The 18019-nt window shown below is 37.5% G+C and overlaps 3 protein-coding genes and 2 long non-coding RNA genes across 5 annotated transcripts; 2 read left to right on the top strand and 3 right to left on the bottom strand.

The window, feature by feature from the left end:
• Window positions 1-830: 830 nt before the first annotated feature.
• On the bottom strand, window positions 831-2149 carry LOC116403854. Its single transcript, XM_031885620.1, has 3 exons — window positions 1771-2149; window positions 1565-1660; window positions 831-1466 (listed from the first exon to the last, which is right to left on the bottom strand). The coding sequence occupies exons 1-3, from the start codon at window positions 1921-1923 to the stop codon at window positions 921-923; spliced, it is 795 nt and encodes a 264-aa protein (XP_031741480.1). The 5' UTR covers window positions 1924-2149; the 3' UTR covers window positions 831-920.
• On the bottom strand, window positions 1986-3591 carry LOC116403916. Its single transcript, XM_031885861.1, has 5 exons — window positions 3166-3591; window positions 2932-3078; window positions 2535-2846; window positions 2306-2446; window positions 1986-2222 (listed from the first exon to the last, which is right to left on the bottom strand). Exons 1-5 carry the CDS (start codon window positions 3577-3579, stop codon window positions 1986-1988), a joined length of 1251 nt encoding a protein of 416 aa, XP_031741721.1. The 5' UTR covers window positions 3580-3591.
• A 3514-nt stretch (window positions 3592-7105) lies between these two features.
• LOC105435494 lies at window positions 7106-9200 on the bottom strand. The gene is made up of 3 exons (XR_969528.2): window positions 8480-9200; window positions 8344-8392; window positions 7106-7343 (listed from the first exon to the last, which is right to left on the bottom strand). It is a non-coding gene; the product is annotated as an uncharacterized LOC105435494 (long non-coding RNA).
• Window positions 9201-12270: 3070 nt separating this feature from the next.
• On the top strand, window positions 12271-13249 carry LOC116403858. Its single transcript, XR_004216764.1, has 2 exons — window positions 12271-12510; window positions 12752-13249. It is a non-coding gene; the product is annotated as an uncharacterized LOC116403858 (long non-coding RNA).
• Window positions 13250-13495: 246 nt separating this feature from the next.
• Window positions 13496-17384, top strand: LOC105435633. The gene is made up of 4 exons (XM_031885617.1): window positions 13496-15644; window positions 15738-16547; window positions 16632-16750; window positions 16835-17384. Exons 1-4 carry the CDS (start codon window positions 14723-14725, stop codon window positions 17282-17284), a joined length of 2301 nt encoding a protein of 766 aa, XP_031741477.1. The 5' UTR covers window positions 13496-14722; the 3' UTR covers window positions 17285-17384.
• The last annotated feature ends 635 nt before the right edge of the window (window positions 17385-18019 follow it).

Genomic DNA, 18019 nt, shown 5'->3' with positions numbered 1-18019 from the left:
ACCTGAGCCTATGATATGCTGGGATCTACCATCTCTTTCAGATTACCTTTTAGATATCTCATTCTGCTTTCCTATTGTTTTCCTGGCAGTTATCTTAGAAAATGGGCTTCTTTTATGTTGGTACTTCCATTAGAACAACTCCAAAGCTACAAAGAATAATGAAAATGCTGCTATTGGTTAACAACAAAGGTACAGAACAAGACACAGATCAAAATGCTGCTATTGGTAATGAGGATCAATTGTTCCTACATAAGATGTTTTTATAATGAAAACCTTCTACGTGAGGCTATATATAAATCCATTTTTCACTAGGAGCTAACTAAAACTATTTCCATGGGCATTGAATACCAAGCATAATTCTCTAGACCACTCTTGTATCATGGTAAACTTACATCCCCCACATTTTATCATATCATAACTTGTTAATGTATGCAACGATCAAGTCCAATACTTTACCACCGTCATACAAAGGAGGCTCTTGCTGAGATAACAGAGTTATCAGCAACCTTCTGGAAGTTTAATTGATTTGATGCATAACCTGAACCCATTGCTTCTGCAGTTCCGCAGCCACCACAAACCTCTGCTCCACCACTGGTAACACATCAAGAATGTCTATATTCATACATTGAAATCCAAAAATGTTTCTAAGACACCTGCCAAAAACAATTAGCATTCAAAGAGGTGAAATTTTCATACATTGTGGGATAAATTGGCCTTCCTAATTCTAAGAGCATGAGAATGTTGCTCTCACCTGCATTGTTGTACATTATATAAAAGTTCTGCACACTTTACAATTTTCCAAGAGAATGAAATAAAAATTGCATACCAAAAAACAAAAATGGTATTCATTCCATTATATAAAACTATTTATGTACATAGTTTGGAACATATACAATTCCTTCAAAAGTTGGAACTAAAAGTCAATACATGGGATTGTTGGTCCATAATTGAAATGCCAATTGTTTTCTAAAATATGACATGTTTTCTTGACATAATGTAGCTACATCTAAACCAGAAGCTTCATATTCGAAATACTTAATTGTAAATACACCACAATCACTATTGTTGCGTTGAAGTGGAATGGAGTCGACAATGACAAGTGGCCAAGGTTCCTTGTGTGTTGATGATCCGCCTCTCCTAACAAAGAATCCAGTAGTATCGAGCAAATTTGGCACCATCTCTTGAATTGGCTCTAATATGCTTCTCATATTTTCGGCACTCGTAAGCGACGGAAGCGAATCCCATACCTTAACTTGACAACGTACCAAGTCCAAGCATAATAGAATCCAATGATTGTCATGGACATTGAATGGAGAGTAAATGTAATCAACATTCACCCAAGGATCTTGACAGTCTTGTTTTGATCCGACAACATAGTCAACCAACTGATACTCCTCCTTCCAGTGAAATGGTCGATTCTCTTTAATACATTCTTGGTATTCAGGCCACTTCGCAACTAATAGTCGTTGGAAGGAAAAAAACCACACATGCATGTATACAATGAGACAATAAGACAAATATCAAAAGCAAATTCAGTACATAAAGTATGGTTGCGAGTACAAACCATGAATAGTGTGTCTACAGTTGTGAAGTTTTGAGCAAAAGGTATCATGGCTGTCTTAATGTTGAAGCGAATGAGAAGAAACAGTGCATCCAAATGCTAATAGAAACAAAATAAAGCATTTAATTCGGTTATGCGATCAAACCAACTTCTTGAAGGTACTAAGTGCTCTAAAACTGTAAATAAGAAATAATGAGAAAAGTTCTAACCTCATCCGCCAACCACCGACGACACATGAACAAGTCTCTGAAAAACTCCTTCGATTTTTTCCCGTGAAAAGTTTCACGCACCTCATCTTTCGTACGCTTGTCTGTGATCCAAGCTCTGAGTCGATCTAAATGGGCGTCAGGTATTTTGTGCATAGGATCATAGACGGATGGTTGAGACTGAGAGGTGGTGGTGATTGATTTTGTAGTCCGTTTATCTAAAGCTGTGAAGGGGGTTGACAAGTATACACTTGCCTACGTGCGGGCCGAACATGTGGTCGTTCAGTGGATAATGGTTCTATTTCCATGACGTCTGAATCAAAATAAGTAAGACTTTTTACTCCAATTTCCTCGTTCAAATCGTCAACGACGTCTATTGGCTCCTCCGAATGAATATGAACCTTCTTATCCAACTCGTCCATTGTGTCATCCTCCGTGCGGTTTGCTTCGACACCCTATGGAAGGTCAAAATGCATTACTAAGGATAAAGCATTAGTAAGGATGATTTTCACCCCACTACACAACTTTGATTCCTAACCTGCTTTTGAAGTTCAACGTGTTTCACCCCATCACTTGTGTCATCCTCCTTGGGCATCCTCAACCAAGGTGTACCGGGTGTGTCAACATCTTCGGTCTGGGCATCATGACCTTCAACTCCCGTGCAGTCTCCTTCTTCACCCTTTGGAAATGTCAAAATGTATTGGTAAGAAACACGTTGAAAATGTACCACAAACTTTGAAAATGTTAAACAAACTTTGATTCCTAACCTTTTTTTGAACTTCAAGGTGTTTCAATATAGTCGACAGCATTGATTTTAGGCTTTCACGTTCATTCTCGAGAACCGCTACTCGATATTTGAGTTTTCGAACAACTTCTTTCATCTTAGACTTCCACTTCTTCTTTTTCTTACTCTTTTTGCAGTCATTGTCATCATTACTAGCTTCTCCTGGTCGTTTTGAATCACCATTCTTCTCAGAAACGGTATTATATGGATGAGTTTTCTCAACAAGTTCCCCTGAAGACATTCTTAGATGCTCCTCCTCTTCAGGCATCATCTCAATTACCACGTTAATTAAGAACTACAAAGTGGAAATGTAGTTAGTTAGTCAAAACATAAAGGAACAAAGTCATGCATTCGGTAAGTTACTGTTTGTTGATACTTACCATTGGTGAGTCAAACACCTGCCTCTGTAGGACATGAGACTTCGGCGATAGTTCGCACACCCACCTCAGCATTCGTGGTATTGCATCGTTGCTTACTTTATGTACACCACATTCAGTGATGGTTGGTATAGACTCATATGCCCAAACCTATTCCATGTTCAACAAAACAAGTTTAGCAAGTGTCCCAAGATATATGTATATATAAATATGTGCATAGGAAGTAAAGTAACATACCTGTAACGCCTGCGGAAATCCCATGACAGTATATTTTGTCTTAGTTGATTTATTCTTTCCCTTGGCATGTTGCATGTCCAAGGCTCGTTTTAAGGCAGAAAGTGTACGTCCAAAAACCAACCCTCCCCAATCGTAATTGTTAAATGTGGTCCAATCATCTGCAATCCTAAATAAAGTTCGGTCCACTTTCGTCCGCCTATCTTTTCCTAACAATGACATCTCTATAAAGTAAACTAGAGCTAATTTAACTATGTCATCGTCATCGTCATCGTCATCCCCCTCGTATTCCACAAATGTGTCCTCTAAGTCACTTATATAAATACACTTTTTTTGTTCGAAGAACTTCTCCAACAACCTACTATTCCCAACCAAATCAATAGGCTCTGGTTGAGAACTCCATAGACCCGTCATCATATTAAATTCTCTCCTACCAAAACTGCACACGACTTCTCCTATCTTGAAACTGATGTGATCAACCCTTTCATCTTCCACCTCCTTAACAATAAGTAGTGGATGAGCGGCCCATTAAAGATTATATTCAGATCCAAAAAGTGGCCGAACTTTGTATTTCTAAATAAGGTTAATTGATCCGGTTTCAATTTAGCCTTTATTGTACGCGTACTGTTTTCTAAATGTCATAAACTACTTACTATAGACTGAAAATGATGAGCAGGGTCAATCTTGTACATGGGACCGTTAGTTGATGTCGAAGCCATACTGAGACCTGCATAAAAAAAAAAACTAATTAAATATAATTGCATAAGAGACTTACTAAACATGGATGCACTAGCATCTTGGGACTTCTACTCAAAATTTTGGAAGGTGAGAGATAGGTGCTGATAGGTGAGAGATGATGGAAAACTTCAAGGCAAAGTTGCTAAGTCTAATAAAATTGCTAACCCTATAGCCTTAACACCTAGTAGACTAGCTAAACATGCATTCTAAACGGTTTAGGAAGTTTACACTCTTATATTGGGACTTCTACTCAAAATTTTGGAAGGTGAGAGATAGGTGCTGATAGGTGAGAGATGATGGAAAACTTCAAGGCAAAGTTGCTAAGTCTAATAAAATTGCTAACCCTAAAGCCTTAACACCTAGTAGAGTAGCTAAACATGCATTCTAAACGGTTTAGGAAGTTTACACTCTTATATTGGGACTTCTACTCAAAATTTTGGAAGGTGCGAGATAGGTGCTGATAGGTGCGAGATGATGGCAAAATTCAAGGCAAAGTTGCTAAGTCTAATAAAATTGCTAACCCTAAAGCCTTAACACCTAGTAGAGTAGCTAAACATGCATTCTAAACGGTTTAGGAAGTTAACACTCTTATATTGGGACTTCTACTCAAAATTTTGGAAGGTGAGAGATAGGTGCTGATAGTGTGCGAGATGATGGAAAACTTCAAGGCAAAGTTGCTAAGTCTAATAAAATTGCTAACCCTAAAGCCATAACACCTAGTAGACTAGCTAAACATGCATTTCCAAAATTTTGAGTAGAAGTCCCAAGATGAGAGTGTTAGCCTTTCAAAATTTTATTAGACTTAGCTACTTTGCCTTGAATTTTTCCATCATCTCGCACCTATCAGCACCTATCTCGCACCTTCCAAAATTTTGAGTAGAAGTCCCAAGATGAGAGTGTTAACCTTCCTAAACCGTTTAGAATGCATGTTTAGCTAGTCTACTAGGTGTTATGGCTTTAGGGTTAGCTATTTTATTAGACTTAGCAACTTTGCCTTGAAATTTTCCATCATGCCGCACATATCATCTCTCACCTTCCAAAAATTTTGAGTAGAAGTCCTAATATAAGAGTGTTAACTTCCTAAATCGTTTAGAATGCATGTTTAGCTAGCAATTTTATTAGACTTAGCAACTTTGCCTTGAAGTTTTCCATCATCTCGCACTTATCAGCACATATCTCGCACCTTCCAAAATTTTGAGTAGAAGTCCCAATATAAGAGTGTTAACTTCCTAAACCGTTTAGAATGCATGTTTATCTAGTCTACTAGGTGTTAAGGCTTTAGGGTTAGCAATTCTATTAGACTTAGCAACTTTGTCTTGAAGTTTTCCATCATCTCGCACCTATCAGCACCTATCTCGCACCTTCCAAAATTTTGAGTAGAAGTCCCAATATAAGAGTGTAAACTTCCTAAACCGTTTAGAATGCATGTTTAAGAACTCTACTAGGTGTTAAGGCTTTAGGGTTAGCAATTTTATTAGACTTAGCAACTTTGCCTTGAAGTTTTCCATCATCTCGCACCTATCAGCACCTATCTCGCACCTTCCAAAATTTTGAGTAGAAGTCCCAATATAAGAGTGTTAACTTCCTAAACCGTTTAGAATGCATGTTTAGCTACTCTACTAGGTGTTAAGGCTTTAGGGTTAGCAATTTTATTAGACTTAGCAACTTTGCCTTGAAGTTTTCCATCATCTCGCACCTATCAGCACCTATCTCTCACCTTCCAAAATTTTGAGTAGAAGTCCCAATATAAGAGTGTTAACTTCCTAAACCGTTTAGAATGCATGTTTAGCTACTCTACTAGGTGTTAAGGCTTTAGGGTTAGCAATTTTATTAGACTTAGCAACTTTGCCTTGAAGTTTTCCAGCATCTCGCACCTATCAGCACCTATCTCTCACCTTCCAAAATTTTGAGTAGAAGTCCCAAGATGCTAGTGCATCCATGTTTAGTAAGTCTCTTATGCAATTATATTTAATTAGTTTTTTTTTATGCAGGTTTCAGTATGGCTTCGACATCAACTAACGGTCCCATGTACAAGATTGACCCTGCTCATCATTTTCAGTCTATAGTAAGTAGTTTATCACATTTAGTAAGCAGGTTGACTATGTTGTCGGATCAAAACAAGACTGTCAAGATCCTTGGGTGAATGTTGATTACATTTACTCTCCATTCAATATCCATGGCAATCATTGGAGTCTATTATGCTTGGGCTTGGTACGTTGTCAAGTTAAGGTATGGGATTCGCTTCCGTCGCTGACGAGTGCCGAAGATATGAGAAGCATATTAGAGCCAATTCAAGAGATGGTGCCAAATTTGCTCGATACTACTGGATTCTTTGTTAGGAGAGGTGGATCATCAACACACAAGGAACCTTGGCCACTTGTCATTGTCGACTCCATTCCACTTCAACGCAACAATAGTGATTGTGGTGTATTTACAATTAAGTATTTCGAATATGAAGCTTCTGGTTTAGATGTAACTACATTATGTCAAGAAAACATGTCATATTTTAGAAAACAATTGGCATTTCAATTATGGACCAACAATCTCATGTATTAACTTTTAGTTCCAACTTTTGAAGGAATTGTATATGTTCCAAACTATGTACATAAATAGTTTTATATAATGGAATGAATACCATTTTTGTTTTTTGGTATGCAATTTTTATTTCATTATATCTTGGAAAATTGTAAAGTGTGCAGAACTTTTATATAATGTACAACAATGCAGGTGAGAGCAACATTCTCATGCTCTTAGAATTAGGAAGGCCAATTTATCCCACAATGTATGAAAATGGAGAGAGATGAGAGAAAAATGAAATATTCTTTTTGGAAGTGAGAAAATGGAGAAAATGGTTTTCAAAGGCCGGTGGGAGACCATGGGAAGAGCTTGAGAAAGAAATTTCAAGAAAACAAATTAAAGAATGGAAAAGGAAGAAAAAGGAAATTTCGTGAAAATGAGGGAAAATGGAACACCAGAGGGAGGGATGATGGAAAAATGAAACATTTTTAGAAAGTGAAAAAACGGAGGGAGAAGGAGAAGAGAGGATTCATAAATTGATTTTAGGATATTTTTTAACTTGAGGGTAATATAGACTTTTTCCAACTAATTTGTCCTAAAAGTCATCTTTTTTAAAATTCATCTCAAAACTCTTTAGATCCTTCCAAATTATCCTATTTTTGATAATTCCCCTTGATACAATATGGAATGTAAGACATTTAAAAACATTCAATCAAGGAAAAACATATCTTTGAACAGGCTCGGTTTCAAGCAACTAAAACTTAATATATATATATATATATATACACATACTATTTACCAAAGTAATAGTTCGTAAGGTAAACTTAAACATAAGGTTTTAAACATAAAAAACATAAAGCGGAAGCAAAACAAAGATGTTGCTTCCTTTCTGCCCCTCGCCAGTTTGCCACCTTGGTTACCTTTGCCTGAAAAATTAAACAAAATAGGTGAGTATAAAAATATCACTACTGGTCCCGATAGGGAAAAATAAATTGTTAACGTCCTATTGGAATACCCTGCACAGTCACAGTCTATCAGTCTAACACCCAAGGGAGTCTAGTTTTCTGCAGAAACACTTATCAGTCTAATGCTCCCGAAGGATGCATAAAAATTGGTGATCCCGTAGGACACCTACAAGGCACACATCCCAATAAAAGCTAACAATTTTCCCCTCAGTCCATTCTAAACATTTTAATAATCGTTCAATTTGCAATTCAAGCTACCACTATTTCATTCTCTGAGTTCAACACTCTTACAGACCATTTATGCAATCCAACACCTACTCAACATTGTTATAACAGTTCCTCAACGAATAAACTTATACACAAGTATCACTCTTCTCAATTCAGTCAGTTTAATTTAGTTCAGTAACCACAGGACACTACCTATGCCCTAACATAACAACCAACAAATCACAACTTAATCAGTCATCATAACCAACCAAGCATACGTACCCGTCAGTCATCTCAATACAGCCAAACAGTAAAAAAAAAGATTTGCATATCAGTCAGTCCATCAGACAATACATCTCAATTTCATCGTTGAGTCCAATATTAGGAACCCTTACTAACATATAATCCGACCTTAGCGTAACGATTTCTAAATTAGGTATACTCATACATAAGTGCCACTTATGTCAATTGTCAATCCAATCAACATAAGTGCCACTTATGTTAATTGTCAATCCAATCAAACGTATACTATCCATTCTTTAACATAAGAGTCAAGCATCCTCAGTTCAAACAACAAACATTTTTAATTTAGTCATTTCATCAACACATAAAACTATCTAAGCCATTAAGTCCCTTTAACCACATCGACTTAATCTTAGCGGTCATTCCCTTTAAATTGCTCAATTCCACATATAACAGTCAAATAGTTTCAATCATTTAAATTCACATATGGGTCCAGGAGAAAGTCCCTTACCTTAACCTTGCTTAAGCTCCTTTTTCAAACTACAATGCAACGAACGAACCTAAACACAATCAAACAGAAACCCATTACTTCCGCAAGCAATTTCATCCCTTCAATCATTCACTCTAATGTAAATTCCAAAACTTACTCAAATTAAATAGAGAATTGGACTTGAAGCAACTTTCGTGAACCCAAAAATTCAAACACTCTCCACAATTGACAGCACAAAACCCCAATATTCTTCGTGGCAAGGCAGAAACGTTAGTGCACCAGTCGACCCAAGCAACAGCGTGCAAGGCAGATTAGAACGGCTGGTTTCGCTACGAAGACCGGCGCAGACGAAGGTGCGGCAGCTTCGCAGATCTGGACGACGGCTTGATTTCAGACGGAGGCGCGACGGTTGTGGTGGACGAACGGAGAAGAAGCGGCTGGGGAGGCGGCCGGCGGCTACAGCGAACGAAAAAGAGGGAAAAAAATGGGAGGCGGTGGCGGTGGCGGATCTGACGAGAAAAAGACGTGCGGCTTCGATTGGGCTTTGGTCGGTCGCGAAGTGTGAAGGACGCAGCGGCTCGAGGCGTGACGGTTGGAGACGAATCGCAAACAAAAACGCGACGACCGGTTTTGGCTTCAACAAACCGCAAGGGCGAAACGCGAGCAGCGGGGATGTGGCGGCCTGGGATGCGATGTTTGGGCTACTGATGTCGACGGGTGAACGAAAAAAAAGAGAAAATTGAAGGTGGCTGGCGGTGAGGTTGGAGTGTGATAAGTGGCTAGGGCACAAGAACGAAGAAGAAGAAAAACGGAAGAAGGGGGGCGCGGGAGGAAGAAGAAGAAAGGAAATTAATTTCCCTTTCTTTTCTTTTTAAAGTGATAATAATTAATAATAATAATAATAATAATAATAATAACCATAATATATCATTATTATTATTATTACATTCCAAATTCCTTTTTTCTTTTCCACCATAACTTCTTTTCTTTCTCGTTAAATAAATTCATTCTTCAAACTAATTGAAATTTTGATTTAAAACAAAGTACCTTAGAGTTCGGGGTTTTACATTTTAAAATTTATTAGACACAACTTTTAACTTCTTCCTAAACCTATTACTATATATATATATATTATCTAACACAAAATTAAAATTTCATAAAACCTACTAGCTAACTAGACACGTACATTTTAAAGTTCAAAAACTAAATAGACAAAACCTTATAACTTAGTTATACGGGTACTTTAACACTCTACCATACCGTGTGTATATATACACGTAACTATGTGTTGCAACAACCAACATTATTACATTGTTGATGAGAAAGAATACTATGGGAGAGAATTATGAAAGTCTTCAACTACCAATAGCCAATGTTGAGAGAATAATGAAGGAGATAGTTCTAGAAAAGGGGAAGATTTCAGAAGAAAATAGTTCCAGAATGCAAGAATGTGTAAATGAGTTCATTAGCTTTGCACAAAGATGTCACAGTGGGAATAGAAGAACTCTCCATTGCAAATTGAACACCAAAATTGCAAATTGAACACCAAACTAATGTTTGCCTACGGAGTTGAGGGAAAATATGACAGAAAATTGAACACCAAACTAATGTTTGCCCATAGAGTTGAGGGAAAGTATGACAGAGAACAAGTTCACAGAGAGAGAGAAATAGAAAAGGACCAGACGACTAACCGGTAGAGGAGGTGACGGAGGCGGATTGAATGTTGAAGAGAATGCGGCAGATTGAAGATGAAGGACACAACTGGATTAAACAGAAGAGGGAAATACGACTTCATCCAGTAGAGGAAGCTCCGACACCGTTGGAGTGGGGAGACGGGCACGAGGGTAGTGGCGGTGACGGAAGTGGTCTTCGTCCAAAGAAAACCCTCAAAGGATTTGGAGATTGGGGGGTGAAAAATGGTGGTGGCCAAGGACGCAAATGGAGAATGGAATGGCGGTGGATGAAGACACGACATAAATAGGTTAAAATCCTAATTAAAAAATCCTTTCTAAAAATTTTCATATATTCAATATATTATTTTATTATTATTTTATTGATATTCTATGACATTAAATAACTGTCACGAAAGTTATAATACGAAAAATTTCGTCTTTTCCCACCAAAAATGCGTTTTTTCCCTTTTGTGAGACAATTTTTTTTTCTTCCTCTATTTTGTGATATAAGTGACTGTCGTAGTAGAGGATTTTTCTTGTAGTGATTGCAAAAATCAAGGCATTCGACATCAAAAGACACCTCCTAAGACCCCCACAGTTAAATGGGATAACTGAAAGATTGAACAGAACATTGGTTGAGAGAGTGAGATGCTTAGTATCTCACTCTATGTTGCCACATTCATTTTAGGACGAAGCATTAAATACAATTGTACATGTTTTGAATCTCACACCATGTGTTCCATTGGAATTAGAAGTTCCAAACAAGATATGATCAGGTACAAATATATCTTATAGTCAACCTACGTATCTTTGGTTGTATAAAGCTTTTGTTCATGTACCTAAAGATGAAAGATCAAAACTTGATGCAAAAATTAAATAAAGCAGGTGTGTTTCTTGGCTATGGCCAACATGAGTTTTGTTATAGATTATATGATCCAGTTAAGAAAAAGCTCATAAAAAGTCGAGATGTTATATTTGTTGAAGACCAAACAATAGCAGACATTGAGAAAATAGATGAACCAGAGTCTAAACATAATGATAATCTGATTGATTTGAGTTTAACTTCTTTGACACAACCTTTTACACAGATAGAAGATGAGGTTCAAAATGAATAATTTTTTTGATACATATGAGAGTTCTGAACAGGTTGGAGTAGAGGATAGTGTTCAAGAACAATTAACACAAACATTTGTTCCTACAAGTGTTTCACTTAGGAGATATGTCAGAGATCGACGTTTGTCAACAAGATACTCACCTAATGAGTATATGTTATTAGACTGACGGGGGAGAACCCGAGAGTTATGAAGAGGCTATAGAGGATGAGCACAAAAATGAGTGGAACGATGCAATGAATGATGAGATGAAGTCTTTACATGAAAGCCACACATTTGAGCTTGTTAAGTTGCCCAAAGAAAAAACAGCACTGAAAATTAAGTGGGTTTACATAATTAAACATGAAGAACATACCTCAAAGTTACGTTACAAAGAGAGATTGGTTGTCAAAGGGTTCAATCAGAAGAAAGGTATCGACTTTGATGAAAGTTTTCCTCCAATTGTCAAGATGTCCTCTATAAGTGTTGTTATGGGTTTGGCAGCTAGCCTTGACATAGAGGTTAAGTAGATGGATGTTAAAACTGCATTTCTTCATGGGAATTTAGATTTTTTTAAAAAATTAAATGGAATAACTAGAGGGTTTTGAGCAAAAAGAAAAAGAGCATTTGGTGTGCAGATTGAAGAGAACCCTCTATGGGTTGAAACAAACACCAAGACAGTGGTACAAGAAGTTTGAGTCAGTTATGGAGGAGCAAGGCTACATAAAACTACTTCTATGGTCACTGTGTTTTTGTCTAGAAATTTTCTAATGATAATTTGTTTTTATTATTACTCTATATTGATGATATTATGATTGTTGGCAGAAATGTTTTGAGAATTGATAGCTTGAAGAAACTGTTGAGCAAATCATTTGCTATGCATGGCTACAAAAACAGCATTACTTGACGCCTGCAGTTTTGTTATATTTGACCGTTTTAATAAAATGATAAAACATCAAGAATAACAAAGATTGAAAAAATGCATAATTTTTTTAAAAAAATTCAATACTTGACACGTTAAAAACGTCAAAAAAAAAAAAAAAAGTTTCCCCTTTGTCTAAATAATTAAATTTATCATTACTTTTTTACTTTTTTTTAAAATTTTCTTTACTTTTAATTTTCGCTTTTCCTCTTAAATTAAATTAAATACCTAAACCATAAATTAAAATTCCAAATTGATTTACTTTTTCTCTTTTCTTCTTCGTCTCCCCGACAGTACACCGTTTCGTGTTCATCTTCTCGACTTCGTCTTCTCTCCGACCAGACCTTCTCCATTCTTCGACTTCATCTTCGGCTTCATCTTCTCCCTAATTTCGTCGTAGAACTCCATTTCCCATCTTCGGCTTAGGCTACATCTTCGTTCTCTGACTAAGAACTTCTATTCGGCTCTCCGTTCCTCTTTCATCTTCGTTCTCCGGTTAAGGGTATGTAGTTTTTCTATATTTCTTTATTCTCAGCAAGTCAAAATATGGTATGTCTCATGTGGATTTTCATCTCCCTTAAAATTAGGTTTCCATAATCTGATTTCAGAATGTGTTGATTGTTCACTGTGTACTCAAGTTTTTTTGGTTAATTTTGTGTTTTGTGTTTAGAAGTCCTTTTACCTTCAGTTTTGAGTTAATATGTCAGCCACCTTATATTACGCAAGTGTTTGTTTATTACTAGGAAGATCAAAATACCAACTGATTGGGATGTGAGCGCAACATAGGTTCAATTTTGGCTTGGTTCTTAGAGAAGTTAAGTTGATGCTATTGCTTTGTCCCATGATTTTTTTGTTCAATTTCGGTTCATTTCAGTGGAGGCTTCTTGTTTGAGGTGAAAATTTATCTATTTCTTTTGCAGTTTAGCTTACTTTTTTCGTTGTTCTTATCTTCATGCATTCAATAGAGTTATCTGGCGAGTGGTGAGTATTTAATTAGTTTAGTTGAACTGGATTGTGGTTTTTGTTTAGGATATGTTTTATTTTGTTGTTTGAGCTTAGAAGCGTGAACAGGATGGGCTTTGATGATTGGTCATTTGGATTACATCTTGTAAACTCTCTCATATCATTTCTCAGTTGTAGTAGAGAAATGATTTGATGATTTCTATGGAAACTCGAAAGCGTTGTAAAAGGGTGCTTGTAGTTTTGAACTTAATTGAAGTATGGATGTTCTTGGCCTTCAAGGTGGATGTACTTATGGAATAGGTTAGAAGGAAAAACCTGGAGTGTTACTGTTGGAATTCTTTCCTTTTTTTCTAGGCTTTTTCCTTGTTAGAATCCTAGAATAATTATGGAAAGATTATGAGAATGTATTCCTTATTTTCCTAAATCTTTTCCTTTTTTATTCCATTGTGTACTCTATTTATTCTCCCTTGTACCTATTGCTTTATTCATTAGAAAATAATAACAACAAACAATCGTGGTTTTTCTCCCGGTACTCGGGTTTCCACGTAAATTGGTGTGAACTCGTTGTCTCTCTTTTCAATATGGTATCAGAGCGGGACAATGAAAACACTCTAGAAACCCAAAAAAACCAAACCACTTATGAAAATCAAACAGAATGGACAGCCATCAATTTTAGTGCTACCGTAGCTGTTGCCGTCGATGCTCGGATGAGTGCTGCCATGGACGAATTATTAAGCCGGCTACAGAAAACGTCTGAAAATAATTTTTCGTCATTACCGCAGTCGTCCGCGCCGTCACCGGACCACCACGCGCGCGCCACCAGACCGCCACGCGCCTCCGCCGGACCGCCACGCGCCTGGTTTTCTTCCTCAGACGCAGTGTTTTAAAAAGCGCCCTAAGGCGCGCGCCTAGGCTCAAGGCGCCCACTTGGGGCTTATTTGTGAGGAGGCGCAGCGAATTATAAAAGGCCCATATTAGGCGCGCGCCTCCCTTGAGGCGCGCCTAGGCGCAAGTCGAATTAGGCGTGGGCTTTTTTTTTATAAGTTATGGGCTGGGCTTTAATTATAAAAAACTATTATTATCTAGGTTTTTTAAACCTATTACGTAAACGTGAAGAAAGAACCCTCTCCTTTCGCGCGTGAAGTTTCTTCAACACGACTCTTCATCTACTTCTTCAGTTCTTCGTCTTCCGTTCTGCTTCTACTTCAAAAAAATTTTGCTTCCTTTTCCACCCTTCCGTTCCGGCCACCCTTCTTCTTCACACAAAACGGGTGCTGCGGCTGCCATTACTCTGTTTTTTGGTGCAAAAACAGAGGAAAAGAGAAGACAATAATATTCTGTGCTACAGTGCTAGTGCTTCAGTTTTCGCCTCCTCCATCTCAGCTTTATCACGGGTGAGTATCTCAATCGTTCAGTTAACATCTGCATTGCTTTCTCCTTCTTCTGTAACTCTTTGACAAGAACATCAAACTCCATTGTTTTCTGTTTTCATAGCATGGTATACCCATTGAGTTAGAAAAAACTCTCTAAAGTCTACATCTTCTTCTTCTTATACTTCTCGACTTCAACTTCCTTCGATAACCCATCAAACTCAACCTTCATCCCATCCATCTCACAACACACTCCCCTCCAATCCTCCATTTATAACAACTTCATCCCATCCATAGATAGCTTCTGTTTTTTTTTTTTTTAATAACAACTGCTGTTTTAAATAGTTTCTGTTTTTTTTTTTTTTATAACTTAGATCATAGATGGCTGATGAAAGTTCGAGAAAAGATCCGGCATGGAAATATGGTCAATTGCAAAATGACCAAAATATAAATACGTTTGTCTGTGGATTTTGTTCGAAAGTAACAAAAGGAGGGGTATATAGAATGAAACAACACCTCGTTGGTGGTTATAGAAATGTCACCGCCTGTACAAAATGTCCGGATCACGTGAAGGAAGAAATTAAAGAGTACATGTCCAAGAAAAAAGATATTAAAGAACAAAGAAATCTGATTGTGGACATTGATGTAGAAGATTACGATATTGAGGATGAAGATGAAGGGAGTGTTAGTGTAAACAACAAAGCAACACCAAGGGGCCCGAGCTTGAAGAAGCCAAGGCAAAAGGGTCCAATGGATGCATTTTTTACTCCTAACCCAGAAACTGTGGTTCAAAATAGAAAGGACAAAGGAAAACAAACTTCATTGAATGCGACATACAAGAAGGAAATGAGAGAGCACACCATCCAAAGAATTGCTCGATGGTTTTATGATGCAGGAGTGCCTCTGAATGCTTGCACATATGAAAGTTTTGCCCCTATGATTGAGTCAATTGGGCAATTCGGTCCTGGATTGAAACCACCATCTTATCATGAGTTAAGAGTTCCATGTTTGAAGAAGGAATTAGAAGCAACAAATGAGTTGATGAGTAACCATAAGGTAGAGTGGGCCAAGGTTGGATGCACTGTTATGGCTGATGGATGGACCGATAGAAGAAATAGGACATTAATTAACTTTTTAGTTAATAGTCCTAAAGGCACCATGTTTATTGAGTCCATCGATGCTTCATTTTATGTGAAAGATGGAAAGAAGATGTTCGAGTTACTTGATAATTTTGTAGACCAAATTGGAGAAGCGAATGTTGTACAAGTAGTTACCGATAGTGCCTCAGCAAATGTGATGGCAGGTAAGAATGTAGACTACTTACAAGTTATAACTTTAATTTATTAGATTTAGTTGAGTTCTACGTTAAATGTGTACTTATTTTCTTTGTTAATAGGGAGATTGTTAGAAGCAAAACGACCACAGTTAATATGGTCTCCGTGTGCCGCTCATTGCTTAGATTTGATGTTGGAGGATATATACAAGATCTCGAATATTCGCAAAGCATTGAAAAGAGGCATAGAGATTAGCAATTTCATATACGTTCATCCTGGATTGTTAAACATGATGCGACGTTTTACTAACCAAAAGGAGTTAGTTAGACCAGCTAAGACTCGTTTTGCTACTGCTTGCATTACATTATCGAGTATACATCGTCAAAAGAATAATCTGAGGAAGATGTTTACTTCAGATGAATGGAAGAATAGCAAATGGAGTAAGGAGCAACAAGGGAAACGAGTAGTTCAGACTATTTTGTTGGCTAGTTTTTGGACTACAATTGTTTTCGCTCTTAAAGTATCTGGCCCACTAGTCCGAGTTCTTAGATTGGTTGATGGCGAGAAGAAGCCACCTATGGGATATATTTATGAGGCCATGGATAGAGCTAAGGAAGCTATTGCTAAATCCTTTAATAATAATGAAGAAAAATACAAGGACATTTTCACCATAATTGATAAAAGATGGGAGCTTCAGTTGCATCGTCCTCTGCATGCAGCGGGGTATTATTTAAACCTGTCATTCTATTATTCGAATCCTAATATCCAGGAGGATGATGAAATAGTTAATGGACTCTACTCATGCATAACAAAAATGGTTGCTTCATTGGAAGTACAAGACAAAATACTTGCAGAACTAAGCAAGTATAAGAGGGCTGAAGCATTATTCGGACAACCTTTAGCAATCAGACAAAGGGACAAAATATCTCCAGGTAAATTTCAACTAAACGATTACTCAACGATACTAGCAACAAGTTCTTCTATTAATATATATATATTTTTGTTTGTGCCTATAGTGGAATGGTGGGATAATTTTGGACAATCAACTCCAAACTTGCAAAAGTTTGATGTGAGAATTTTAGGTCTTACTTGTAGTGCTTCTGGATGCGAGCGTAATTGGAGTGTGTTTGAACAGGTTACCTTTCCTCTCCTTAAGTACATTGAGAATGAGAATCAAAATTTGTTGATTCACTGACAATGAAACTTTCTAATTTTTCAGCTTCATAGCAAGAAACGAAATAGGCTTGCTCAAAGTCGTTTGAATGATCTAGTGTTCATCAAATACAACAGAGCATTAAAACGTCGATACAACCTACGAGATATTGTCGACCCCATCTCCTTAAAAGATATTGATGATAGTAATGAATGGTTGATTGGAAGATTGGATGACGATTCTGAGGAGGATGATGAGTTGGTATTTAATGATGATTCTTTAACGTGGGGTGATGTTTCTAGAGCTGTCGGAGCAAAAGAACCATCATTCTATTCTAGAGCTAGTACCTCTAGACCAAAGACTATTGTTTCATGTTCATCCTCGTCTACCACGCAACGGAAACAAGTAAATTTAGATGACTTCGATTTGGAAGAAGAAGATACTGATGGCTATAAGTCTAACGAAGGATTGAATGAAGACGAGGATCAATTTAGTGATGATGAGTTTGATCTTTAGGGATGAACTTTTATTTTGGTTATTGACTTATTGAATACTGGGTAGTTTTTTGTTGTGTTTTGTTGTTTAGGCTACTTATATTGGGTACCTATATTTTATACATTGTTGCTCTGCTATATGTGTGTATATATATATATTTTCTTCTCTTTTTATATATAGTGCGCCTTATGAAAAAAAGCTCGCGCTTTTTTTTGCGCCTTGCGCCTAGGCTCCAGAGGACCAATGCGCCTTAGTGCGCCTTAGTGCGCCTTGAGCCTTTAAAAACACTGCTCAGACGGCGCCGACCATCCCATCTGTCCAACCCTTTTCTTCGTCCGCGGCCTATATTGCTCCCCACGCCCCGATTTATGTTCTGCCATCTAATTCCAATCGGCTACCACCGCTTCTGCCGTCAAATTTGTATGGCCAGCCACCCAATGATCCTAGCTACCATCTCGATGTTAAAAACTCTCAAATTCACTCAACATTTGAGGTTGGTGAATCTTCGGCATATTCCAACCGTAACGTGCAAGCTTCCTCGGGAATAGTTCATCAACAATTGGAAGGGCTTCGACAACAGATAGCAGGACTTGAGGCTACCTTAGGGACGACATCCACTATACCGATGTATTCTGAGAATCCGGTAAACTCGTTCCCTAATGTATCCTCTCCTTATGTGACTAATACGGTGGCTCAGTCTTCCATGTATCATCTTTCAGGAGAAAAGTTGAATGGCAACAACTATTTCTCATGGTC

This window comes from Cucumis sativus, chromosome 5, assembly GCF_000004075.3.
Source record: "Cucumis sativus cultivar 9930 chromosome 5, Cucumber_9930_V3, whole genome shotgun sequence".
Lineage (NCBI taxonomy): Eukaryota > Viridiplantae > Streptophyta > Magnoliopsida > Cucurbitales > Cucurbitaceae > Cucumis > Cucumis sativus.
Note: the sequence above shows the minus strand (reverse complement) of the source record. Positions and strands in the feature narration are given on the sequence as shown.

What these genes read in the sequence shown, in the direction of transcription:
- LOC116403854 (XM_031885620.1), bottom strand. Translation starts at nt 1,923, where the DNA reads ATGCACAAAATACCTGACGCCCATTTAGATCGACTCAGAGCTTGGATC. An exon ending in GTCGGTGGTTGGCGGATGAG is followed by an intron (nt 1,661 to 1,770) that starts GTTAGAACTTTT and finishes TGTTTCTATTAG; the next exon opens with CATTTGGATGCACTGTTTCT. An exon ending in CTGTAGACACACTATTCATG is followed by an intron (nt 1,467 to 1,564) that starts GTTTGTACTCGC and finishes TTTTCCTTCCAA; the next exon opens with CGACTATTAGTTGCGAAGTG.
- LOC116403916 (XM_031885861.1), bottom strand. Translation starts at nt 3,579, where the DNA reads ATGATGACGGGTCTATGGAGTTCTCAACCAGAGCCTATTGATTTGGTT. An exon ending in GATTTCCGCAGGCGTTACAG is followed by an intron (nt 3,079 to 3,165) that starts GTATGTTACTTT and finishes AACATGGAATAG; the next exon opens with GTTTGGGCATATGAGTCTAT. An exon ending in AGGTGTTTGACTCACCAATG is followed by an intron (nt 2,847 to 2,931) that starts GTAAGTATCAAC and finishes TCCACTTTGTAG; the next exon opens with TTCTTAATTAACGTGGTAAT.
- LOC105435633 (XM_031885617.1), top strand. Translation starts at nt 14,723, where the DNA reads ATGGCTGATGAAAGTTCGAGAAAAGATCCGGCATGGAAATATGGTCAA. An exon ending in AAGGGACAAAATATCTCCAG is followed by an intron (nt 16,548 to 16,631) that starts GTAAATTTCAAC and finishes TTGTGCCTATAG; the next exon opens with TGGAATGGTGGGATAATTTT. An exon ending in ATTGGAGTGTGTTTGAACAG is followed by an intron (nt 16,751 to 16,834) that starts GTTACCTTTCCT and finishes CTAATTTTTCAG; the next exon opens with CTTCATAGCAAGAAACGAAA.